The sequence below is a fragment of the Ammospiza nelsoni genome, chromosome 1 (genome assembly GCF_027579445.1).
Source record: "Ammospiza nelsoni isolate bAmmNel1 chromosome 1, bAmmNel1.pri, whole genome shotgun sequence".
NCBI classification, from domain to species: domain Eukaryota; kingdom Metazoa; phylum Chordata; class Aves; order Passeriformes; family Passerellidae; genus Ammospiza; species Ammospiza nelsoni.
In genome coordinates, this window is record NC_080633.1 from 108,198,537 (window position 1) to 108,224,603 (window position 26,067).

The 26,067-nt window shown below is 42.7% G+C and overlaps 1 protein-coding gene across 1 annotated transcript in view; it reads left to right on the forward strand.

Annotated features, from left to right (window-relative positions):
• The window catches only part of TAF4B (TATA-box binding protein associated factor 4b), a 56,920-nt gene extending 39,325 nt beyond the window's left edge, over positions 1-17,595 (forward strand). The window contains exons 14-15 of the mRNA XM_059469611.1: positions 4,636-4,755; positions 15,694-17,595. Coding sequence (XP_059325594.1) covers positions 4,636-4,755; positions 15,694-15,858 — 285 coding nt within the window. The 3' untranslated portion in view covers positions 15,859-17,595. The remainder of the gene's footprint in view (positions 1-4,635; positions 4,756-15,693) is intronic.
• Positions 17,596-26,067: the final 8,472 nt, after the last annotated feature.

Here is a 26,067-nt window from a genome sequence, read left to right on the forward strand (position 1 = left end):
GCTGTGAATTAGTTTATTTATAGCAGCGTATACTTTTCATCAGTTGTGTTTAAGGGATATTCTTTCTCTAGGGAAAGCCTTAAGATTTGCATAACTTGCATTATTGAGGCTCTGATAAGACAGGCAACCACATTATCATGTACTTTGTAACCAAAAGGGTTTAAAACCAGTCTGCAGTATTGCTTTAAGTAAAAGTTTCAGCATCTTATAGGTGAAGTACTTCTTGTCGTCTTATACAACTTGAAATTTATTTTTTAATATTAAAGTGCCTCAAAAATGTCGTTGTGTAACAGTAAAAATAGATTTTGCGTATTTTCTGAAATGTGGTGTGTGAGACATGAGAGAGTTTCTGTGAGCAGGAAAAAAAATACTTTTCTCAGAGGATTGAGTGAAGAACAGAGAGGTCAATTTTAAAACCTTTCATTCTGTGTGATTACAGCCATGCTGCAAATGCCATTTCACTATAAGGAAGGACTTTAAAACGTACCTTATTTCCTGATTTCTGCTGCAGGTCAGATTAACTAAAATGGTTATTGTGTCACCCTAGAGATTCCTGCTTGCTGCAAGACCAGACTTTAAACCCTATTTTTATTATTAAAAAGGCCAGCAGCAACAAAGTCTATTTTACAAGTTCTGAGACGTTTTCATAGCAATTTGATCTTTATACACAGGTTTTTAGAACTCTTTGTACTGCAATTCTTAGCATATGTGAAATCGGAAAGGGGGGAAGGAAGCATGAACATTCATTTGCCACTTGCCTGGAACCCACCCCCTCTTATTGCCCTTCTTGGGGAATGAATTTTGAATAGAGCATGTGTTGGGTTCTTGTGTTGTGATGGAAGAGCAGCATCTTTCAGCAGACTAAGTAGGTCAGGTTGAGGGGCAGCCTGCTAGTTTGGAGGTCCAACATATGGGGCAGCTCCCCCCTGCTCCTCTGGAATTGCCATCACACACTTCAGTCTTCAAGGAAGAAGATCAATCTGTTGTCAAGATGAGTATGATGGTATGATTTCACCTGGGTGTGACAGTTCTCTTTGTATCCTATCATACTCAAAGACAGCAATGTTAATAAAACTGACCTCTAGAAGGGAAACCATGCAGCTTCTCTGTGTTATATTTTAATAAAGTGTATCTACCACTTTTGCTGCCCCTTATGCAGTGATCCTTCTTCCCTAACTTACATGCTACAAAACTAACCATTAAAGAAAAATTTGACTCCACACAGTCACCTCTTGCTCTTTTTCCTAATCTTGTTTAGGAAAATCTGGCAGTAGTTAGCCAGCCAGTATCCTCGGGTATCCCTTGACATTATCTGCCTGTCTTCTCCTTATCCTGTGCTTTTAACTGCTCACATAATGTTTAGACATTTAATCTGCAATTTTTAATGGAACAAAACTTGATGAAAAGATGATTTTGCTGGCTTCGGCAGGGTAATTTGGATGCCTGCCCATATCGCTTAACAGGGATCTGTTGAGTCCATTATAGAAATTGAGTGTTTAAATTCATTTGTCTTAATTATGTTCTCAGAAAAATCCCTGAGATGTGTAGAACGCAACAAGACTACGATTTTTTTTCTTCTTTTGCTTCAAACCCTGGTGAGATTCTTCATGATTTGAAAAATCCTTTGACTAGCTGGGAGGTGGAAAATGTATTGGGGAGAGCAGATGTTGATAATGATGTGTGATTCCAGCATTGTCTTGGAAACTGCCTGGTGGAAGATACATCAGTTCTGTTTCTAGAAAGCACATCTTTTTTTATACAGTCTCCCAAGTGTCATTCCCTCCTTTTTTACCTCTGCCAGCACTGCTCTCCAGCAGCATTGCTCCCTCCTGCAGTGTGTCTGTGCCAGCAGCACACTCGGTCCAGTAGAATTCCATGGGGTAATTGGTGATGGTGCCAAGGCACTGCCCAGTCCTCAACCAGAGCAGCATCCTGATGCTCCACCAAGAGAGCCTCCACTTGCCCAGTCCCCTCCACCCCGTGCTGATGCCAACCCAAAGCCCTCTTGGTATTTAATTCATAGCTCTGCCTTTTGTTGTCACACTTGGCCATGGCTGCCCATCAACAGCAGCTGTGAAAAGGAGAGAGGGGCTTATTTCAATGCTGCTTCAAGACACAGGTGTTCAGCAGCCACACGTTTTTGACAAGTCTAAGTGCAGTAATGCTGGTTAGTGTGTGTTTTGTAGGGTTGAGAGGGAAGGGGGATGTGTTTTCCAGTGGTTCCCAGGGATGGAAGCACCCAGTTGGACTAATAAAGGCTTTTGGTTTGTTTTGCATTGTCTTAAGTTTAATGGTTTTAAAAGTTGTTTTACTTTGAGTGTAATGGTTCCTTAATTAAAGCAAATCACCTTTCCCCTTCTGGTTTTCTTTTTCATTGGAGCCTTTAGGAGTTTAATCTCTCCCCAGAGGGGTGCTGTGTGCATGGCATGTTGCAGTGCCCCTTCTCATGGCAAGAAGACTGTGGTGTACCTGTGACCATTGTGATGGCTGAACTTCCTCCCTGCTGGCAGGAAGGAGTGCTTTACTTCTGCAGGGACTCTCCATAGCTGCCTGTAAGGAGGGGTGGCTCCAGGTGTTGGAGGCCTGGGCAGCTGGAAGTCAGCACATGACTCTGCCAAAAATCTCAGCATTTTATTGCTGAGATTTAAGGCTTACTCTAAGCATTTTATTGCTGCTGCCTTAATCTTTCACAGTTTGCAAAGTTTCAAATTTTTCTTTTAATTTATTTTCACTTTCCCCCATGTCTTATTGGCTGAAGTGTGTTACTGAATATAAAGATATGAGATTTACTCTATATATGAGATTAAAGGAAAATTTATCCTAAACATTTTATGCTAGTAAGCTGACTGGAGTTAACCTCAGACAATTGCAAAATACCAGTAGTTTGAAAGTTCATAGTGTGTAAAGTATTCCTGAAAGCAATCCTGTATATTTGGATAAAAACAAACTGACTGAATTAAGTAAATTTTGATAAATAAGGTTTTAATTGTGTACACTGCACACAAAAGCAAGAATAGTGTGCATGGTAAGTGAAGGATGGTGTCTAGCTTTGAAGAAATACTGCTGTATGAAGAAGTACTACTACAATAAAAGTCTACATTGGGTGATCAAAGATGACTTGCAAATAGTGCTGTTTTCAAAACTGAAACATACAAACCCCCTGAAAACTTTATTCTCAGCATATTTGTTAAAATCTCACTCACCCTGATTTCTGCTGAAAAACCCTGAGTCTTCTGGGGAACACTGTCCTTTTAGGAATCTTGCCCTGAAATACTGTTTTTATTTAAATAGCCTAGTTGCTGTAGTATCTGATGTGAAGCTGCCACCATCACTAAATTCTACTTATATAATGTAAAATAAGGCTTGTAACACCACCCACCTAGAAACCACCCAGCCAAAGTCTTTCACCCCCAAAACACTCCCCATGAACCCCAAAGTATTTCGTTGTTGTGGATTCTTCTTTATTTAAGTTGCAGCAAGTAGGGGACTTAACACCATGTAAGCTCAGTTGCAAGCTCAGTTGTTATCACCTGCTCTTCTCCTCTCCAAGTGGGATCTCTGAGAGCTGAAAAGCAAGCAAAATCATAGTGTTGCAAGCTTGGTAAGCAAGGTATCTGTATTGACTGGGTGAGGAAGTCCAGGTAATTCACTGGGTTTATGGTGGGGGAGTGGAGGAGATTTGGATGCTTTCCCACCCATGGTATGGTTGTACTTCAGTTTTTTTAAGATATGCACACCATCCATGCAGAGAATCCCCATCTGAGCAATCATCTGAGTCTTAATCTTCTTAGGGGAGGACATGGGCTACAGTTGCAGGTGAGACCATCCCCAGGCTGACATCACCTAGAGGTTTATGTTTGGAAAACCTTCTCCACCCATGCTCCAAGTTGGACAGCTGGTGGATCTGGAAGCAGTGTGTTTGTATTAGCAGGATGGCTGATCTAAGACAGTAAGTCTGTCAGCAGACTTGACTGGGTTGAACTCCAGAGCAGCTGGCATCAATAATTATTGAATAGAATGTATCTCAAAATACAAGAATAAAACTTTTTTTTAAAAAATTTATTTTAATGCTCTTTACTGTGGGTTTCTATCCCATCCCAAGTTTACCTAACCCAGGTGAAGGTTGTTTTTAATGATTTCTTAGTGTTCAACAGTTTTGGAGGTGAGTGAAAATAAACATGCAGTGTATCTCTGCCTTGCTTCAGATGTTCTTGAACATTCAAATATATACTGGGAAAATAAAGACTAGCAGTCAAACAGCAGCATCCTCTTAAATTGGGTAGTACAATGTTTCACAAATGCAATATTAAGTGTTGAGTTCAGGTGGTAGGGTAAATTGGGTATCTTGCTTGATAGGCAAGGAATTGAGATTTTGAAATAAGAATAAAACCAGGTCACATAGCCTGGTAACTTCAAATTTAATACTAATCCAGTTTCATAAACCAGTTCAGACCAAGATTTTCCATTAACCAGAAATAACAAACCTTATTTGTCAGAAGTGACCAGAAAGAGGGGAGGGATGCTGTGAAATACATTGTTTCTGAAGGAGCTACAGAGCTATCTGAAACAGCTCTAAAAAGAACATTTAACATAATGTGTGTCATAACTAATGTAGGTGTTTTCTTTTTAAATTAGATGCAGCAGCTGGAATTAGCACAGATGCAACAAAGAGAAGCCAACCTCACAGCTTTGGCAGCCATTGGACCAAGGAAGAAAAGACCATTGGATTCGTTGAACATTGGATCTGGGCTCGAGGTACAGACCTGGCTTGTAATGACTTGCATGGTGTTAATCTTCATACTGAATTACATTTATCTTTCCCTGTAGGAAGAAGTGTGAATTCTCTCACACAAAATAGTTTGTTGCATTCTGTAAGAAACCTAGTTTGTGTGTTAGGTGCTTGAAACGATTGTTTCTGGTAAATTTGATGGGAGTGTGTAATTGTGTGTTAAAGGAAAGACCACATAAGAGTGCTGTGTGTAAAGGACTAAATGAAATGATGACTCAGAGAAATTCCCATCTATAGTGGAGGGTAACCAAGCTGTGGTGGCCTTCCACAGTGGGCAATTGTCATGACTCCTTAGGTGAGTTCACAGTTCCTGGTTTGGATGGCTTTTGAAATGGTTCTTGATTTGACATTTGACTGTGGACATTAATCCATGCACAATGCATAGGGACTTTTCTCAAATATTCTGTGAGTTCACCTTGGCTAGGTTCTTCCTGAAAGCAGTAAATAAGTCAGTAAAGCTAGACCATTCACTTCCTGCAATGAGCCAGGTCATCTTCTGTGGCTCATGTTGGATACTGAAAGTGCTTTTAACAAACCTTTTCTGAGCAAATCTCTCAATGTGCTGAATAGTAAGGTCATCATTTTTGCTGGAGATGGGAGAAATTGGTGTTACAGCCAGTTTTGCCCCTCTATCATGGAGCCTTGATATTGCTCAAGTGAAAGGCTGGTTGCCCTGACATAATCACAACGATCAGGAGCCTGGAAAGTAACTCTTGTGTGGACGCAGTTGTGGTAAAGTTGTCCTTTCTGATGAACCTTCAGTCTTTTTCACTGTTGTTGTCTGGGAAGCTTAAATAGATGGTGGGATTGAAAATACTCTGTCATTTTAGCATAGCAGAGTCTGGGAGAACCTTGTCCTCAGTTATTTGCATTGTAACTGAGATAGTGGTGGCAGCTGTCCCATGGTTTCTTCTTCATCTGGACTGTGACAAGAGGCCTCACTAAGCAGGTGAGATAGACTTGTTTCAGTGAATTTTTAACTTATTTTTTTCCCTGACAGGGATGTAAAATTAGGTCTTTGAATACTCCCTGTTAACCACAAGTGAGGGAAAGCAATCTTTCTCTAAACAAGCTGCAGAAAGCAGCGTTCACAGCTTTTGAGCAGCTTTTCTTCTCTTCTTTGAAGTTTTTTTAATGCACTTTCACATGAAGCTAAATGTATGGTTATTTTTTTTTTTAATACCACTGGAAAAACTTGAAAAAATCAGTCTAGCACAAGAACAGTTTCCCCCATCCTTTTCTCATCTTCCCCCAAGCTTCTATCGGGTTACTATTCCTGTTCTTCATAGTGGTTTTCTGTAATTATTGTCGGATTTGTTTCTGAATATTTAACAAGTCTGCCTGTTAAGTACTTTTCAGTTATTTCTCATCATCTGTGGTATGTCTGCTTTATTAAAAGCTTCATGAGATTATGTGAGACAGATAACAGTGTTGCTGTTGAAAGCTGGTTATCCATTGTTTACTTTGCCACTTCAAAAGAATGTGGACACGGCACGCCTAAAACTGACCATAAACCTTGATAACGTTCCATTGTCACAAATTTACCTGATGTATTTTAAGCAACTTCTCATATGGTTGCCATACAGACTGATTTGTAAGGGCAGTAGGTGAAAGTAATTCTGACAGTGAAACTATTTTTGTTTCTTGCATGCAAGCTCACATTCCAGTGCCTAGTTCTTAGGCTTCATGCTACTGGAAAGCATTTCTCTGCAGACTTTTTTTTTTTTCTATTTTGTGAAATTATGCAGGATAGCAATCCTTGAGAAGGATGTTTAGATTTAAATGTTTTTAAGTGTCCCAATATATCTAAGCAGGATTTATAAAAGGCTTAAGACTTCTCATGTAGAATAAAGAATGGTTTTGACAAACACTCTCTAGTTCAAGAAGCAGAACATTTGTAATACATTCATGATAACATGGCAAAACATCCTGAGCAGTAAACAACATTCCATTCTTCAGAGATGAAAGGAGGTCTTTGAAACTGAAAGCAAGTACAATATGGCCTTAGGCTGATACACATTTGGGCATCTTTAAAATCATCTTTTTGGGCAACCTGTCTGAGAATAATTTAACCAGGCAGGATGTGCTTTTTCATTTCAAATTGCAAATACAGACAAAATACAGAGAGCTTTACTCTCAAATAATCTTAAATGTCAGAACTTCTAGACTGTGCAATGGCAAGTAAATCTGTGCACAATACTCCCGTGACATTTTTTATTATTTTTATTATTTTTATTTTTAAAGACTGATAACGTGGTAGACATGTACAATGGAAGAAGTTATTCCTAAATACGAATGATATTTAACATTATTGAGTGAAATCACTGATGCTAACTGGATTAAGATTTTAACTACAACTTCAACTTTCTTTGGATAATGTTCTTTGTACAATGTTTGTGTCTCCTATGACTGTGTCAGCTCTGTACAGCTTCTTTTTATGGTTGCCTACTGCAATGATTAAAGGAAAGGAATTGTTTCAAGCAATTATTGACGCAAACCAAAGCCCTAATGTATTTGGGCAGACAGGGAAGAAATAATCAGTTACAGTATGTATTAAAAAAGTGAAACTCTGTAAGCAAATTTGTCGTCTATTTGCCTTTCTTTATTCAGTACCAGAATGTAATGGATACTGGGAAAGTTCAGTTCAGCAGACTGGGTTGGTTGGATCTGCTGCCTGCTGTTGCAGTAAATGTGAAGGTCTTAAACCAGCATTTTAGGGAGCATGGTATGCTGACTTATCCACAAATAAGTATCTCTGTTTAACTGGGATGATTTTTCAGCCCAAGGTTTTCTATTTCTCCACACACCAGCACTGGGCTTTGCTCCTCTTCTGAAAAGTCTTTTTCCCAAGATAGCTGAGCACATGATTCCTGCACGTTCATCTTATTTTTAAGTCTGAAATTGTGCTTTACTTGGTCTTTCCAGGAGACCAATTATGGATCATTTTAATGTGGTAGCTAGAACATGTGGTGACACAAGCATGTGCTTTCCAGCTAGAAGCCTGCTTGCCAGCAGCCTCATCACCTCATAATGTAACAAGTACAGAAAGAGGCTCTTGTCCAGAGGAGTGCCTGGCAACTAATTTGGATCTAAAAGCAATATAAAAAGAATAATCTATATGTTGCCATGATTGCTTATGTATCTTGAAAGTTGAAATAGCAGTAGGGACAAATCCATGATGATCATGGAATGAAAAAATAAGGCTAATGCTCTAGGCCTAATTAAAAAAAATAAAAGGCAGCAGTATAATGGGAGTTCTTTTTCCTTTCTTGTTGGAAACACTAGTTTGGGTAGTTTTGCATGTTCTCTTCACTGCAACTTAACATTTGAATGGTATTGTTCAGAAAGAGCAATTTGAGAAAGCCTTGGTAAGAAAATCCCTCTGTTGTGAAAATGTGTTAATTGGTGCTACTTGTAATCCAGAGGTGGCAATATCTTCATCTCTCTCATTCTTATCCCTCTGGACACTTTTGGATAGAATGAATAGGAGAGGCCTTTGGATTCCATTTATATGTGTCTTGGGGTTTGTGCATTTGTTACCCACCTCTCCTCCTCCCCTAGTTTGAGGGCATGTGGTAAACAGTAATGAATTAAAGGGTAGGAAGAATTGAAAAGTAACTCATCTTGGGAAGGGAGGACACTTCTAAAACAAATATGAAAAAAGTAAACTTGAAACCACAGACTCATTTTCCCAATTCATTGTTCTGTTTCATAGCTTTTACTGGTTGGTAACACGCCCCATAATGTTTTCAATGCTGATAAATAGTCAAGGATTTTTTATATTTTTTATTAAGTTTTACTGCTTTTCTGTTGACAAAGCCATTTTGGAAACAGCTTTTTCTCATTTCCACTGTAACGGGAATCTTAGAAGTTTGAAGACTACGGTTCTGAGTCCTTAAACTTTGTTTCCTTCTATTCAGAGATTTCTTGGGTGCAAGTCATCTTTGGCCTTGAACCAAGAGCTCTGTATTTATTTGTGCAGAATCATGCACCAGGGAGGAAAAAAGTCTACAAATGTTTCTGAGAGAAGACTCAGAAAACTGGCTGTTACGCTTATGGTCTTCATCTGAATACTGTGGTCAGGCCCTTCTTCTACTTTGTATAGGAAAACTTAGTTGAATACCAGTACTTCTGTGTAATTTTTTGGGGTAGAACACTTGCTTTGCATTGCTTTTCCGGCTCCATGATAACACCTTAAGTACTTAAAAGTGATGCAGTCTCTCCTGCTGTTGGTGCTGAGTTCTTCACTTGCTTTCTCCCAGGTTGGTTCCACTGACTGACTCAGGGTTGTACATCTCATGTCTTTCCTTTCTTTTTGCCAGATCCAATGACAAAGGAAATTCCTCTTTCCAGGTACTGCTTGTGTCTGTTCTATCCCCTGCCAAGACTGGCTGCTCTGTTAGTGAGTGTGGGTCTTGCCTCGTCACAGCTAGTCTGGCTTTGCTGTGGAAGCGTAAACTACTGCAAGTAGTTGCTACATTAGTAAATCATGCAGCTGATATGCTGTGGTCAGTGCAGAGCCATTCAAATACTCCCTTTCTGTCGAACTCCTAGCCCTGGCCAACATACTGAAATAATGTGATAACTTCCAGGGTTGTGCACATCTAATACAGCAGTCCACACTTGCATTCTCCTTCTGCAAAGAAGTTTGGCAAGCAAAAATGGAAGAAATGCCTTGTTTACCACAGTGGTCATTGTTCCATTTTTAGTATGACTGTGGGTGGAGGAAATGAGCTTGTCATCTTCTCTTGTGTCTGCCACATCTGATCATTGTTAGTAGGACTTAAACTTACCCTTCTTGCTTTACAACTTTGGGATGCTGGTATGCACATCGATTAAACATATTCTGTACATGGTGCTTGTTTGAGCTTTGGAAATGTTCTTTAGGTTGTCTGAGGAAGAACTAAGCCTTTGAGCAACAAGTCCTTTCTGCAGAATGGAAGTAAACCCAACTCTTCCAAGTAGCTAGGGGAGAGACATGATTTGTCTTTTTCTGGTGTGTGACAATCCAATGACTTATTTTATTTTATTCTACTTTATTTTATTTTTTATTTCCAGAAGGGGTTTATGCTCTTGTAAGTAGCAACTGTAGAAGCTACTGCCACTCTTTTTGGCCATAAGTTCTTCTGATGAGGGAACACTAGGACAATTCATCAGTTTCAGTATTGGTGTTATGGACATGACTGTGTCTAAGTGTGAATTTAAAGGCATGAATTGGCTCTGTAGCAAATGATAGCTCTCTGTGCAGTGGAGCCACTGTCTGGTCTTTGGCATGGGTACATGATAGTCTGCTAAAGTATTTTCTTCGAAGCTGCATAATATTAATTTAAAAGCAACCACTTCAAATTGGGCCACATATATAAGTAGGTGTTCATTACAAGGCTACAGAATCTGTTTCTACACTTCAGTGGTTTCCCTCACTTTCTCTGTGTCTCTTTCTATCTTTGTCACCTCTTCCCCCAGCCCATAGGTATTAAGTGATACTGGAGGGTGAGGTTTTTTCTACTTTGCATATGCTTAATGTATGTAGACTCTTGATTTAAATTTCTGGTTCTTATTTAAGCTTTTGGACAGCTGAAGTGTCTATGACATGGTCATACCTTTGGGGAAGAAGGGTGCTAAAAGTTACTGAAGTTATAAAATGTCTTCAGCATCTTAGTTACCTGTTTCAAGACCTAACAAAGCACAGCTCTGTCAGCTAAAGAGTTTCAGTTTCTGTGCTGAATTTCCTGGTGCCTGTCAGTCTAGGCTATACACTTGATCTGAATTTTTTCCCCATGTAAATAGGCAAAAATATTCTCAACTGCCATTCACAGACTTCAGAAATACAGTTCATTGGCCCATATCGTGCCTTCTCTGTGCTAGAGATGAACTTAATTCTTCTTATATGTGAAAGAGATCTGCAATTTAAATGACTAATTGCATTGTAGCTTTAGGCTGAACATATTGGTAATGCACAAATGTTGATGACATGTGAAGGGTCAAGAGATTTATAATTTAGTTGACAATACATTGCTTAAAATGATGTGGCAAAGAGCCAGAAAATTTCAGCTTAATAATTTTCTGTTAACTAACATGACATATTTGTATAGGATTCATTACCTCCAGGTACAGATTAAGCATCTGATGTACCCATAAGAAGTGACATGCGTACATGAATCTTGGGCATAATAGTGAATAAACTGACACTGCATTCACAGTAATTTGTTTCAATATGTAAAACATGTTGTTGCCTACATTTGAAAAGACTTGTAGGAATGTTGCAATGAAATCTGAAGAAAAATGTGTAATTGAATGGAGTTTTCTATTATATAGATCTGACAGCTCTGTGAGGCTTTTTTGTAGGCTGCAGATAACATCATAAATACACGTTTGTTTTCAGCTGCACAAGAAGCAGTCTGGATATAGAGATCTGAGTCTTTCAGCCATTGGCTTGAGCTACCCTAATGGTCTGTAAGGTTAAAAGAAAAATAAAATCCCCAGACCCCAACCTAAAATAATCAACTTTAAAAAAAAAAAAAAAAGAATCCTGTAAATATTGAGTCATCTAATACTTTAGTGTTGTGAATGTGGGAGTATTTCTGTCAGACCAAGGTTTGTTATAATAGGCAGCATCAGTAGGCTGGCTTGCCACCAGACTGCTGTCAACTTCTTTCACTTTGCTTTCTCTGGCCTACATTAGGCACTTGTGTGTACGAGCAAAAAGGTCACAATTTTGCCAGGGTCTGTTCCTTTCCCCCTGGCTGCTGGAGGAGACTCAGGTAAGTGCTTGAACACAGTATGTTAACACGGTGGTTTTTTAACCCTTGTTTCCTATGAGAAAGGAATGTATTCTGTGTTTTACAGCTGAGAGCCAAGTACTGCATACACTAGATATCCCTGATCTCAGCGTGACCACACGTGACTGAGATGGGGGTTGAACCTGGAAGCTTTTGCTTCAATTCACTAGGTGCTCTTACCACCTTTCAGCAACACCTCTGCTGCACACAGCTGGCATTTTTCAGTGTTTGGGGATGTCATTGAAAAATGTCTCATGACTTTGCTTCCTTCTGCTGGTGGTATTTTTATTATGTGCAGCAGAGCTGCTATAACAGTTTGCTCTCTTGGGATCTTGGCTCTGGGCCTGTGATAGGTTTATGCCACACCAAAAATTGAAATGAGAACTCTTGGCTTGACTTTTAAACATTTGACTGAGTACTTTTCTCCTTTAAAGTGTCTCACTCCCAAGAGTTTAAAATTTTGAATTTTGGTTGAATTTGGGAAGGGAGCGTGTACTTCACCAGGAACGAACCTGACTGGAACTTGGTGGGGGGGGAGATGTCTGCGGACCTCTATGAGCTTTGTGTCAGGGCCTGCAGAATAGCTCTGAGCACTTTTGAAATCCTTGTTGGTATCCATGATCCAAACTTGCAGATGCCAAGCTCCAGATACCTTGCAGACTAGAAGTAAGGTGGGAGTGGTGGCTCTGTATTAACTTCACTCTTGCCTTGTCAGAGAATTGGTATTTCATTCTCCATCCAGCCACTGGAGAGAGCTCTAGAGATCTTTAAACAGGTTTCCAGAGCAACCTCTGAATGAAACTGGCTGTTCAACAGCTTGGGGCTACAGCAGGAGCACCACAATGGGTTCTGCCTGCCAAGTGAGTGTAATTGATCTCTGTCAGGTGTTTATAAAAGGCTCTAAGGGTGACAGTGTGCTGCTGTGGAAAAGGTGCTGATTTGGGCTCAGTTCTGAGGACAGTTCAAAAGCAGGACTGCTGCTGCTGTGACCTCCTGGGGCTGATTTTAAGCCAGTTGTTGTCTCAGTTTACAGTGATGCAGTTTACATTGCTGTAGTGCCTCACCTGGCTTACAAACAGGGTCGGTCAGCTGTGATACCCAGGCAGACTGGTAGAATCTACACTGGTAGTTGTCCCTCCTGGGCTGCATGTCTCTGTCATTTCCCTTCTGGAAGGAAGGCAGGGTGGTGAGGGTTTACTGAAAGGTGGGAACTTCAAGGTAACAAAAAACAAACAAAAAAACAAACAAACAAACAAAAAAAGAGCAAGAAAAAAAGAAATTGCTAGTTAGAGCACTAATAATCAGATGTTGCAGAAGGGGGATGCAAGCTGATTGCAGTACCCTTTGTTAGAACTGATTCTACAGGGATGCATTTTCTCTTTGTTTATCTTTGAACTTGTCTGTGACCTGGTTGAAAAGCAGCACTATTCCCCTGGAAACAGACAAAGCTGTCTTGGGGTGTGCTGAAGACTAGCAGTGAAGAATCCCCCAAAACAGCAAGGCACAAGTGGTTGCTGCCCAAATGGAAGGAGCATAATGGAGATGTCTGGGAGCAAGGAGTGAGCTGGTGTTTTTCAAGTCTCAAAAGTTTTGTGCTTTTGAGGAAGGGGTATGTGAGATCTAAAGGAGAGGATTATTGACTGTTGCCTAGTCAAGACAAGGTTGACCTCCTGCCCAATAGGAATTTGCTGAAGTGGAGCAGCAGGGGACCCTCCCTAAAGTGTCACTTGTGTCAGCTTGAGAGCTCAGAGCTTGGCATTTCATAAGTAAAGACTTGGACATTAACAGAGGGGTCTGTGATGATTCTTTGGGATGTGCAGATCTTGGACCAATGCTTGGTCCAAGTTCCAAAACCAAACCAGGAAAAAACAGTGTTTCAATACAACTGTGGAAGACAGTAGCTAACAGGAGATGGTGCTCAGCACTGCAGAGATTCACTTTAACTGAGTTCCTCAGCATGGTCCCTATCTGGACTGGAATGACCTAGGCTGTCTGTTGGCCTCTTTAATTTTAAACCAACATGTACTTTGAGAGAAGGACACTTTCTTTTAAAGTGGTAGGAGCTGTTGGTTGTGGTAGGAGCTGTTGGTTGTCGAAGACCTCCCTGTGGTAGGAGCTGCTGGTTGTCAAAGATCTCCCTGGCCCCTGAAACTCCATGCTCAGTAGCTTTAATATGCCAGAGTGATGCTGTGGGAAACTTAGAGCTGTGAATGGCTGTCTTAGTAAACAGGAGCCCAGGACAAGCTTTGACTTTGGATGTGGTATTACAGCATAATATCGCTTTATGTCTCTGCACTGAGCATGATGAGTAGGAATTTAAGAATAAACAAATCCATAACTCTGACTCAAATTCAGGCAGCTTGGTGCTTCTTCCCTGTTGTAGCATCTTGCAGCTACAGCAGCTTCCAAAGCAGGCTGGTTGATTTGTGCCGTCTGTCTCCCCTTTTGTAAGAGTGAACAGGACTGAGGTGGCTTTGTTTGGTGTCTTTTTAAAGGTAAGACTTCCAGTCTAATGACTTATTTAGAGAGAAAATGCTTTCACCTCAATAAAGTTCTTTGAATTATAAAGGACATTGCTGTTGGGTTACTGAAAACCCTTGGGGTTTGTTTCATTTATAACATTGCCTCGGGCCTTCTGCTGCATCCTGTTGGACTGACCTCCTTTTCAACCCGTGCTGGCAGCTGCATTGCAGAGCTATCTTTTCCCTGGATCCTTCAGGGTTGTCATATGACAAACTTGAACTGTGACCCTTTTGTGTCTTACCAGGACAGCAGTGCCCTCTGTGCAATGTGGCCAGCAGTCTTCCCCACGCATGCATTTGTTCCGAGCCATTTAACAAACTGAAAGTTTCAAATGATGGCATTTCATAGTGTTTAATTGTATTGACTGTAAAGCAAATGAAATGGTGCTGAATACCCTGCGTGCTGCTTGTAAAAAAATACAGCTTCCATTTCTGCAATGTGCCCTGGGTTTTCTGTGGCTAGCATGTGCTCTCTGGTGAATCTCTTTATATTTTTAATAAATTTCAATGCTTCCACCCTAACAACAGTAGCATTTGCTGCTATATGTAGTCCAGCACTGGTAGTCATTTCTAATAAATGGGGGGTTTAAACAGATTTCTCTAAGCAAAGTGGGCGAAGTCATTTTGCTGGAGTCTTGCAGAGAGTGTTAGGGTAAGAATTGATATAGTTAACACTGCATCCAAGCAACACCATCTCCAAGCGGTGTTGATGCTGGCAGGCATTGCCCTGCTGAAGTTACAGAGACTGAGCACTCGTATTTGTACAAATTACATTCATTACCAAGAACCCTCCAGTAGTGATAAGAGACTGGCTGTGCAGCACAGATTGGCTCCAAGATAAGTAGCCAGTCTATTGTGCAGCTCATGGTAATCTTCCTCTTCCCCACCCCTAATAATAAATCTTGGGGCATTTTGGAAAGCGTGGGGGTTGCTCATTCCAGTAGCTTGAATATAAAACTACTCAATGTCATCATCTCCTACCAATTGTATTTTCATAACCAAGCAAGGCAGCTGACTGAGGTGGATAGGCTCAGATACAGTGTTCTGAATATCTGGATGCTTTCACTGAGTATTTGTTGCCCTTTTAAAGGACAGAGCACAGATGATGGCTGGGATGAGTTTCACCTGGCCATGTTCCAAAGCTAGGGTGCACTCACAGTGACAGTTTTCCTCATGAAGAGATGGAAACCTCTGGAGCAAATGGTAGTAAGAGCTGTGCATGACCTGGCGCTCTGCATAGGTACTGTGTGTTAGTACCTTCCTCATAGTTGGCTGATGCTTTCTCAGTGCAAGTCTGTTTGGCAGACTTCAGTGAAATGGCAGTTATTTATCCTACCATATTTGTATAATTTTAAAGGAAGAAAGAACTTTGTGGTTGCTTTGACTGAAATAAACCATCAGCTGGCAAGCGCTTGCTTTGTCTTTTTCAGTATCTAATCTGCAAGGATTTTTGGATTGCTGGTTTTCAACGTGGAAAGCTGAACATCTGTGGGCTAGTTTTATACAAGTAGGCATTATAATCCTACCAGTTTAGTTAAAACTTATATTTACATGAAATTCTAATGTTTCTGATGGGTTTTTTCTTCCTCTCTCCCCCATTTAGGGTTTGAAAAGCAATGGAATTGCTGGATCATCAGGTTTTAGCCTTACGAAGCAGATGCTCTGTCCACGAGTAACCCGTGTCTGTCTCAGGGACTTGATATTCTGCATGGAACAAGAGAGGGAGATGAAGCATTCTCTACGCTTGTACCGTGCCCTTCTGAAGTGATTTCAATCTTGCATTTCACCGTGCTGTCTACTGCCAAAGATAACATTGAAGCATTGTTGCACTGTCTTGAAATTCCAGTTTCTGGAAAATGATCCGTTGTAAGGATAACTCTTGTTTACAGATAAACATTTTTATTAAATACCTAACTTAGCACCTGTAAGGTTTTTAATAATACTTGGCTTAAATCTGTCTGTAAACCAGTGAAAACACTGAGCTGCACACATAAGCACCTATCTGCTTGCATTGAACTGTCTTACAAGCTCTGAGGGCTTGATAAGTGTCCCTAGTTTATGTATGCCATTTGTTTCAGTACTCCAGAGTCTGCAAAATCTGTTCTATGTGTAGTGCCACCTTCCAACCCCATCTTATTTAGGGAAACAAATATCATTATAATGGCACAGCATAGCATGGCAACTGTATTTAATCATGAACCAGCAGTCAGTAAAACTGCTAATGTATTGCTTGTGTGACTCAACATCTTAAATTTTCTGTGTTTAGAATTACTACTGGATGCTCACTTGTGGAGATCAAATAGCAAGTAAAAGGAATGAGGGGTCCTTTGTACCCCACACTTTGCCTCAATTGCCTTCAGCCTTTCCTCTGAGAAGGTTACTGAGGGAAGGAGGACAAATCAGTTATTGAAGTACACCACACAGTGTAGCTAGGGCATACTTAGATGGTCATGGAAAATTTGGAGTTACTAAAAATAAAAGGAATAAAAAAATCCTAAAAAGGGAGGGTAAACAGAAAAAAACAGTTTATCTTTCTGTGGATACAAAAAATAGCATTGAACTTAAACACAGATGTGGAAAGATTAACAAAACCTGTACTGACTACAAAAAAGAGAAAAGTTGAGATTTGTTGAAACTCTGGAGCTGAAGACTCTCCTTGGAGAGGAGCAGTGTTTGCAAAGCACAGGATTCACTGCTTTAGAATATTGTTTTAATACTTTAATGTGGTGTAACAGGGAAGCTTCTCAAATAGAAAGTATTTAGACAGTTGCTTTGTTCCCATTCAGTGAGAAGGAGGACTCTGGATTATAAAGACTGTTAGAACAGGTTCAAAGATTGTCGGCTTGCTGTTAAAGACTGCCTTGTGGTGGAAGGAAAGCCCTCTGGGTCACCCTTCTCCCCAGGCTCCAAACATGTTGCCTTTCATGACACAGCACTGTATAGCATGGCTGTTTCCCAGGACTGGTGGGAAAGACTGACTGCATTCACGGAATTACAGAATATCCTGAGTTGGAAGGGACCTACCCCAAGGATCATCGAGTCCAACTCTAAAGTGAACGGCCCGCACAGGGATCGAATGCAGAACATTATCAGCACCATGCTCCAACCAACTATTGAATGGCTCCCTGCTGAATTTTCTTTTCTTTGACAAAAAACAAGCTTCCTAGGGTTACTTGGCATGCTGCTTCAAAACTTGAAGCAGCTATTCACACAACTATTCTGCACTGTCAGAACCACTGTAGATGGTTCCCAAATCACAAAGTTGTGAATCAGTTATGTTGGTTTTTGTTGGAACAGTAGTAAACAAATCTAGTAAATGAATGCTGTAAATTATTTATATATGTATATATAGCACATATATATATATATATATAAGAAAAGCAGTACTTTGACTATAGTTTGCAAGATATTGATGGCTTCGGGCAAAATTGTTTTGTATTATTAAATGCTTAGCTTTACTTTTTATGTAAAGTGCAGCATTTTCCATATTTGTGTACTGTTATCTTATTGATCAGATGTTAAAAATTATTTTAAATACTGCATTAAAGCAATTATTTTATTAAAAATAATAAGTTGGTAACTTTGTTTCCTGACATGAGAAGTTGAGCATCTGATGCTGTCAGCACCATGACTAATGGTGTGACTTGGAGAGCCAGTCCCAGCTGTCCGCCCATCACAGGAGCTGGCACGGCTTCCTCATGTAACATATTAACTATGAACATCTCTATTTGAAGGGGTTTAAAACAGGTAGGTGACGGAGAAAAGGATTGCTGGAAAGGGGGAAGGTGAGCAGGGAGGAAAAGAAATGTCTCTGATTTCCTACTGTCGGCACAGAGACTGGGTTGTGGTGGTTTTTGGTAACAGCTGGCTAGAGGTGAGAGCTTTGCACATGTTCTGGGAAGGGAAGGCATGAACTGTGTCAGACTTCAGCAATGTGCTGTAGAAGCACTGTCCTAAATAACTTAAAGCAACTCACAATTAATTAAATGCAGGCTGGAGAACCACAAAGAGCATCTGCAAATTGGCCTGCCTCTTTCTCTGGAAACCAGTGCAATACTGAAGTGAAATATGTTGGAGAAAATAATTGATAAATAGATATATCTAAAGGATTATGGATGATTCAGGTGTTTTTATGGCCTACCTATGATGAAGATCACATGCTTTTATTGCTGCCAGAACAAGTTGTCTCTCACCAGTAGATTCTCCCTGTGTGTTCCCTCTTCCCCCATGTGTCATGTCCACACCCACCCCACTCCCAAAAGGCCTCTCAAATCCAAAATTTGGATTCTCCTACTATAAGGAGTAGCAGATGTTTCAAAAAGATTTTTCAGCAAGTTTTTAGGCCTAATTTCAGACAGGGATGACTTTGTCCTTGGTGCAAAAACTGAAAATACTGGTCTCCTTGCCAAGGGTTCATCCTGCCCCCAGCTGAGCTCAGCTTTGCTTCTGAGAAAAGTGTCCTCTAAAATGGCATTTATTTAGGAGATACCTGGGCTTTGCTCAGCTACATCAGGAATTCAAGGAGAGATCACCAGGGGTTCACTTCCATGTTTTTCCCTGCTCTTCCTGCCCTTTATGGGAATACTGAAATCCCAGTCATAAAGTTATAAGGTCAAAACCTGCTATCATGCTCCCTTGCCTTTCAGTTCTCAGTGTGCTGATGTTCAGACTTGGGAACCTAGGGGAACTGTCTTTGCCACGGGTGCTGGGAGGGCTCTAAAGCTTGCTCCAGGCGTTTCCAGCTGGCCTGCTAGCCTGGTGGCTGTTTGTGATGCACTGAGCTGGCTGGGCAACTATCCCTGCCACTGAAGTGCTCAACCTTCAGAGAAAAGGGTATACAGTTGTGGGGAAAGCTGTTGTTGCTTGCTCTTTACTACTATCTCAGCAGCATTCTATGCCAAATTTTGTGTGCTACTTGCTGACAAAAGGGGGCCTGTTTCTCCTCCAACTGCTGCTTTTTCCTTTTATTGCCATTTTCAAGTTTTAGCACTGAATCTAGCCCTTTGCACTGTCTTTGACTCCAGCTTTTCCCTTCTCCCCATGGGAAAGCCTAGCTGGAGTGCACTAACACACCCTGCAGCTTTGTTTGAGGTTTAATGAGGAAGGTAGCAGGGGATCGTGAGACATTGCTGGATGATTCCTCAAAGCCATTGCACTCTCTTGGACACTTTGACACAAGTAGCTTAAGGCTACTGTTTGCATCAAGTTGTTCTAGGCCCCCTCTCTTTGTAGGCACCTGTGTCCTGCCATGTGAGTGCACTGTGCTGAGCAAAAGTGCTGTCAGCTGTTCTCCAGGTTCATTTCTTTGCTCTGTTCTTTGCTTTCCTCTTCATTTGTAATCACTGGGGTGAAGAGAGAAAGACTAAAGCAAGTGAGGATGTCCTGAAGGGGCAGACAGTCCAAGTGATTGGACTTGGTGAAACAGGCTTGTTCCCAGCAGCTTTTCAAATGAGGGCTGCTGGGTTTCTGAGGCCAAGTGCTCCACACTCTTCTCTGTGCATGCAGCACACAATGTCTGTGCATGCTGTGAAAGCTGGATGGCATTGTTATCCCAGGTCCCACGGCTGTATTCTGGAAACAACTACAACCTGTAGAGAAGGCTTCACTCCTTTGAGGGGTACAAAGCTGAGTACCAAAACTAAAGAGCGCATCACACTGGACCTGTCTGTTTTGGCACTTTGGGTTCTGGGTTCTGGGTTCATTGCCACGTGTCAGTGCCTTGTCCCTCCCCCATTAGATACAAAGGCTGCTTGTGTGCAGGCCACAATGCCACTGTTTCATTTGGTGCAGGCCTTCAGTAACCTAGATAAGCACCCCATTTGTAACACTGAAGGAATAAGCAATAAACTTTGTCTTTTCCTTTCAGACATATCCTACATAGGCCTATTCTCTCCTCTTCTCTTGCAGGCATGAGCTGGTCACTCACTGCCTGCTCTCTGTAGCTATTCTGGCATGTTAGCTGGTAACTCTGCTACCCAGTCTCTCCTCATGAGCCCCTGCTTCACAGTTTCCCTTCGAGGAACCTGGTTTTGAAAGGTTGTTTTTTTTTTTTTTTTTGCTGTGAAGAAGGGAGGGAAAGGAAGATTTTCATCCTGGACTTTACTTGTTGTTCTTGAGTGGAAGAAGATGGTGGCACAGGTCAGCCCACAGCCCTGAGGCTGCTACTTTGTGCACTGGGAAAATCCTTGCAGGAAGCTGGTGTTTCATGGTGGCAAAGACTTCCACCATTAACTCCTTACTTCAGGCAGAAGTTTTCTACAAGGTCCTTATAGCAGCAGGTGCCTCCCATCTTCCAAGGGATGTTTCCCTGGCAGAGCCACCCAAAGTTCCTACTGGACACCCTATCAAGAGATGGTCGTCCATTCTCTTCCCCAGCTCCATCCCACAGTCCCACAGCTCTTCCATGTGTCTCATTGTCCCCTGTGTGTCTCAGAACTAGCAAAGGGTACAGAGCCTGTTCTGTGTGATTCAGGTGGACACTGAGGGGTGTCAGGACCCACACTGAAGCCCCAGAGGGTGACCAATATGTGCTTCACCAGAGTTCTGCCCATTTGCAGTGTCACTAAAAGACCACCTCCCCTGGGGCTGCACCCTGGTGGGAGGGAGCAAAGGTGGGGGACTTTGCATAGGTACTGCTGAGGCATAAAGTGCCTCTTTTATCATGCCATGCTCCTGCTCCACAGGCTTTGTTTGATAACTGCTCTGCAGTTATCAGTAAGCAGTTACTGTCTCTACCAGATCACAGGGAATAGTATTTTTAAATCTATTTGAAATGAAAAATTATCTGGCAGATCATCTGTATCTGTTTTTGAAAGCTAATTCATAATTATGTGTAGTTCCCCAAGCTTCTTGAGATATTTGCTCTTCTACTTTGAAGTGTTTAGCATGACGGGGTTTATTATTTACAGTTATTTTAAGGTGTTTCTTATTTCTGCTCTTAGAAGCTGGAAAGGAGGATTGAAGTATTTTTTTCAAGGAATTATGTGTGAATATACATGTACTTTGTGTGTATAAGGATGGCTGAGTAACTTTTAAAAAGAAATACTCTGTGTAAAGACTGAGTTATAACAGCTCCCAGGTGTGAAACTCCAGCAACAAGGAGAGAGGGAGGAAGGAGATAAATTATCTTCTTTCTTTAAGAGAGTTCAAGTTTTAATGTGTTAAAATCCTTTGATACCTTTATGCAAAATTGGGCAGAGAATAAAGACTCCCTTGAAGAGCTGATCAGCGGGAAGTCTCAAGAAGGAAGGGTAGGAAGAGGAGAATGCATACAGAGAATGGAAAACAGAGCTTGCTCCTCTCTTCAGGAGCTTCAGTGATACATTTACATGCATTCTGGCAGAAGCTTTCTTTTAGAGAAAAGACAGAAAAGGACCTTCCTAGAAACAAAATAGGTGACTATATGTAGGCAGGCTATGTATTTAATGAAGCAGACTTACTGAGGAAAAAATCCTTATATTGTTGCTTCCTGCTCAATGCAATTTTCATTTTTAACTTCACGTCTCTTAAAATTTGGAAAACTCCTCCATTATCACCTCATCTCTCTTTGAAGGAGTAGCAAGTACTATCACCAGCACAGAACTGAGCTACTGCAGGCTGTGGGCCACGTGCTGTCCATGGGAGTTGGTGGCTCGATGCTGAAAGAAGAAGCTGGAGTAAGGAGAATGTGTAGCTACATTAGACACACCAGGAGCTGTGTAAATACAGCGTGGGCTACTCAACATCTCGTAGCTGAAGCAATTTTCCTCTACTGATGTGAATAAGCCACGGTTGGAGGCTTATAGCCCATGTGAGCACCTGCCTTGTGTCAAGCTGAGGTGGTAATCAGGCTTGTGCTACCTCTTGTCAGGGCCAGTCTGTAATTTTCTGTGCCTTGCCTTTCACCAGCCCATTCCTTAGCCCTTTGCAGACTGGGTTGGTGGGTGGTGCAAGCTCAAAGAGGCCTCATCTCACACAGCTCTCAGTCTTTGCTTCTAATTTGAAAGCTTTAGCCTTCTTTACTACAGGGAAAAAAAAACCTGAAAGTGACCCAAACATCAGGTACAGAGGGCAAATATTAAAAGTAAGCTTGTTTTTGCCTTTGAAATTCCACACTTCTTAGAAGCTGTTGGGGAGTGATGCCCCAGAGCTGGGGAGGATGGCTCCAGAAAAAGATCCCCTCGAGTGTTCAATCAGCCCTTCACAGCAGTCTGCTCGGGATGCTGGAACAGAAATCAGCGTTTCGAGTTTTTTTTCCCATGCGGTAAAGAAGAACCTGTGGGAAGGTCCTGCCTATGTCCTTACACAAAACCAGGATATCCAGTTATTAGTGAGAGATCCCTCCAGGGCAAGCTCAAATTTTGCAACACTTCCCAAGGCAGGGAAAATGCCCTGGGCTAGGGCAGTCTTGGGAAGAGAATGAGTCAGGAGCCCTTTCTTTTCTTCCTTTCTTTCTTTATTCCTTTCTTTCCTCTCTTTCTTTCTCTCTTTCTCTCTCCCTTTCTTTTCTTTTTATCTTCTCTGTAGTCATGCTCAAATAAAAACTTTGTAGGAATGAACACTTTGCAGAGACCCGGCTGTTCCAGACCTCCCTGTGCCTGGGTGAGGCTCCTCCACCTCCCGAGCCAGACTCCTTCCTTTTTAGACTTTTTCTCCTCAACAGGATCAACTTTCTGCAGTTCTGAGCCATGTCTGGGAGCAGGGCTGACCCCAGGTGCAGCATCCCCCAAGGAAGAAAGCCCGCGAGGTGCCACCCAGCCCTGGCAGAGTGGAAGGGTGATTCTTTGGTGATTCTTTCCCCTCCCTCAGAAACACACGGATGATTTAAAGAAGGGATAAAGAAGAGATTTAAAATTCCTGTTCAGCTGTCACCCGCCTTGGGCGGCACCTGACACGCGGGAGCAGCCGAATCAGCACAGGGCTGTGGCAGGGTGGGTGGCACAGGGCCGATGGATGGCGGGCGCTGCCGTTCGACCCTCCGGCAGCTCCTGCGCCCCGGGAAGGGCGGAGAGGCTGCGCTGGCGGAGGCAGCCTTGAGAAAGCTCCGCCTTGGCTCGGGGCCCAGAGGAGCCAGCACCACCCTGCTGCCCCAGGGCCGCCGGGCCTGCCCGGCCCGGCCCAGCCCCAGGGAAAGGCCCTGCCCTGGGGAAGGCGCTTCCCCTCGACGCGCCGGCGGCTCTTGGCCAGAGGGAGGGTGGGACGCCTGGCTGGGGGGGTGTGAGCCCTCAGTAAGCCATGATTCCCTGGGTACTCCCTGGGTACATGGCACCAGCCTCCTCTGGCACATCTCTCATTGAGGTCTCCTTGAGAAGCCAGTCTGCATGGCGGGGCAGTAAGCCATGTGTGAGGGGCTCGAGCTCCTCACGTCGGGATGCAGCACAAGTACTCCCTGGCTCTTGTAACAAACATCTCCAGGCAGATCTGACCAACATGCAGTGGCTCTGCTCCCAATCTTGTCCTCTCCACCTGTTTTCTGTGGTGTTGGATCTCCTTTCCACCAGTTCTTTATCCCTACAGCTGCCTTAGTTTTGCATCTTTCCCCCCTGCTCGTGCCTTGCACAAACCTGCTGTAGCACTGCCTGCCTTCCCTTGCTGTTCTCCCCAGCCTTCCCTTTCTCAATGTTTTAAACCCTGGGATGATATTTTAAAAGTATAAGGTGTACCCCCAGTAATAAACAATGCTGGGATAGTGGTGGCAGCAGATGAGGACAAGGCTGAGGTACTCAACAATTTTTTGGCTTCAATGGCAACCTCTCTTCCACATCACGCAATTGGATGGACAGCAGGATGAGGACTTGGGGAGCAACGTGTTTTCCACTGTGTAAGCATGACCACCTGAGGAACCTGAATGTACATAAGTCTTCCAGAATCCTGAGGGAGTTGGCTGATGTAGTTGTCAAGCCACTCTCCATGATATTTGAAAAGTCATGCCACTCAACTGAAAACTTAGATGACTGGAAAAAAAGGAAACATGTACTCATGTCTGGGAAGAGTAGAATGGGGGACTTTGGGAACTATGGACCTGTCAGTCTCACCTTCATGCCTGGGAAGATCATGGAATAGATCCTCCCAGAAGCTGCGCTAAGGAACATGAAGAACAGGGACATGATTCAGGACAGCCATCACAGCTTCCCCAAGGGCGAGTCCTGCCTGACCAACCCAGTGGCCTTCTATGATGGAGTGACTGCATCAATGAACAAGGGAAGGGCTACAGATGTCATCTAACTGAGTATCTGTAAAACCTTTGACACAATATCCTACAACATGCTTCTCTCTAAATTAAAGAGAGAACAGTCCACCCAATTTGGTGGATGAACTATTAGATGGATAAGAAATTGGTTGGATGATCATATCTGGAGGATAGTGGTCTATGGATCAGAGCCCTGAAGGAAATCAGTGACAAGTGGTGTCCCACAGGGGTCCATATTGGGACTGGTGTCACTTAATATCTTCATTAATGACATAGACAGAAGATCAAGTGCACCTTCAGCAAGTTTGCAGATGACACGTAGCTGAGTGGTGCAGTTGACACACCTGAAGGATGCTATCCAGAGGGACCTGGACAAGCTCAAAAAGTAGGCCCATGGAAACCTCATAAGATTTAACAAGACCAAGTGCAAGTGCTGCACCTGGGTTGGGGCAACCCCAGACATGAGTGCAGATGGGGGAAGAAGTCACTGAGAGCAGCACTGATGAGAAGGACTTGGTGGTTCTGGTGGATGAGAGGCTGGACATGAGCAGGCAACATGTACTTGCAGCCTGGAAAACCATCTGTGTCCTGAGCTGCATCAAATGCAGCATGGTCAGAGGATCAAGGAAGGTGATTCAGCCCCTCTGCTCCGCTATGATGATTCTGTGAATTCTGAACTGGGAAGGAACTGTCTGCTTCATCCAGACACCCTCCAGCCTGACTTGAACTTCTGTGCTTAAGCAAAACCCAAGTGAAATGCTCATGGACCAGCAACACCCAGACCAGGTGCTTCCACCTTCATCTCTCACAGCTGTTGGGAACTTCTGCTCTGCCAGAAGGCCTGCCTTCCTCTTCAGCTTCCATGGCTGCTCTGATTCTCCTCCCCATCCCTCAAATAATTTGTTTCCCTTGGATGACTGCCATCCCTTCTGAGCCTTCTTCAGGTTTGCTGCTTTGATTGCCTTCCACGGGAGACGTCTCCTGCACAAGCAAGTCCTCAGCTGCCCCTTGTCTGAGCTGAAAGCTCACAAAGTTTATCGCAAACCTGTTGTCCAGGCAGGAGTTCTGAGCACTTGGGGGTTCCTGTGGACGTGTCAAGACATTAAATCAATTTGAACAGGGCTAAAATAGGGCTGTTACTTTCTCTCCCATTATCTTTGTTAATGAGTAGCAGTGCCAGTCCTGTGGTATTTGTGATCTTGAGAGCTTCCAAACCTTGAATGTAACTTCTCAAGAGCCTTGAGGAGTGCTGCCTGCAAAAGTCTCTGCTGTCATTTCTGCCTTTCCAAGGTGTCAGAGAAGCAGGTTCCCTTTTTCCCAGGGAAGGACAGCTGAGGTGGAGCAGGTTTCCTTCCCTAGATTCCTGTGTGCACCTCCTGCAGAAAGAAGGCACACTGTCCCAGGCAGCTGCAGTGCTTCTAGGCTATTAAGCTGTTTCAGATGTCTCGTTCAAGTTGGGCTTTGCTGTGATGCCAATAAAAACTTGCTGGTGTTAGGCTTCTGCTGCATCACGGAGAATGCCATGAGAAGGAAGCGTTCACTTTTCAGCAGCTGAAACCCTGCTCTGGGGATTTCCCTCCATCTAGTTTTTGGTAGTTCCCTTTCCCAGTGTGCCATCCTCTGTGGATGTCCATGGCCCATTGCTTGAGGCAATGTAGACCAAGGACAGCACTATATCTTACCTTCCTAAGATTTACCACAACAAAACCTTTTCCTGAAATTGGCTGTGAATCCCAAACTGACTGAAAGGTCACGTCTTGTGACACCTCCGAGCATGTGGGGCCACTATGGGGTGGCACTTTGCAAACC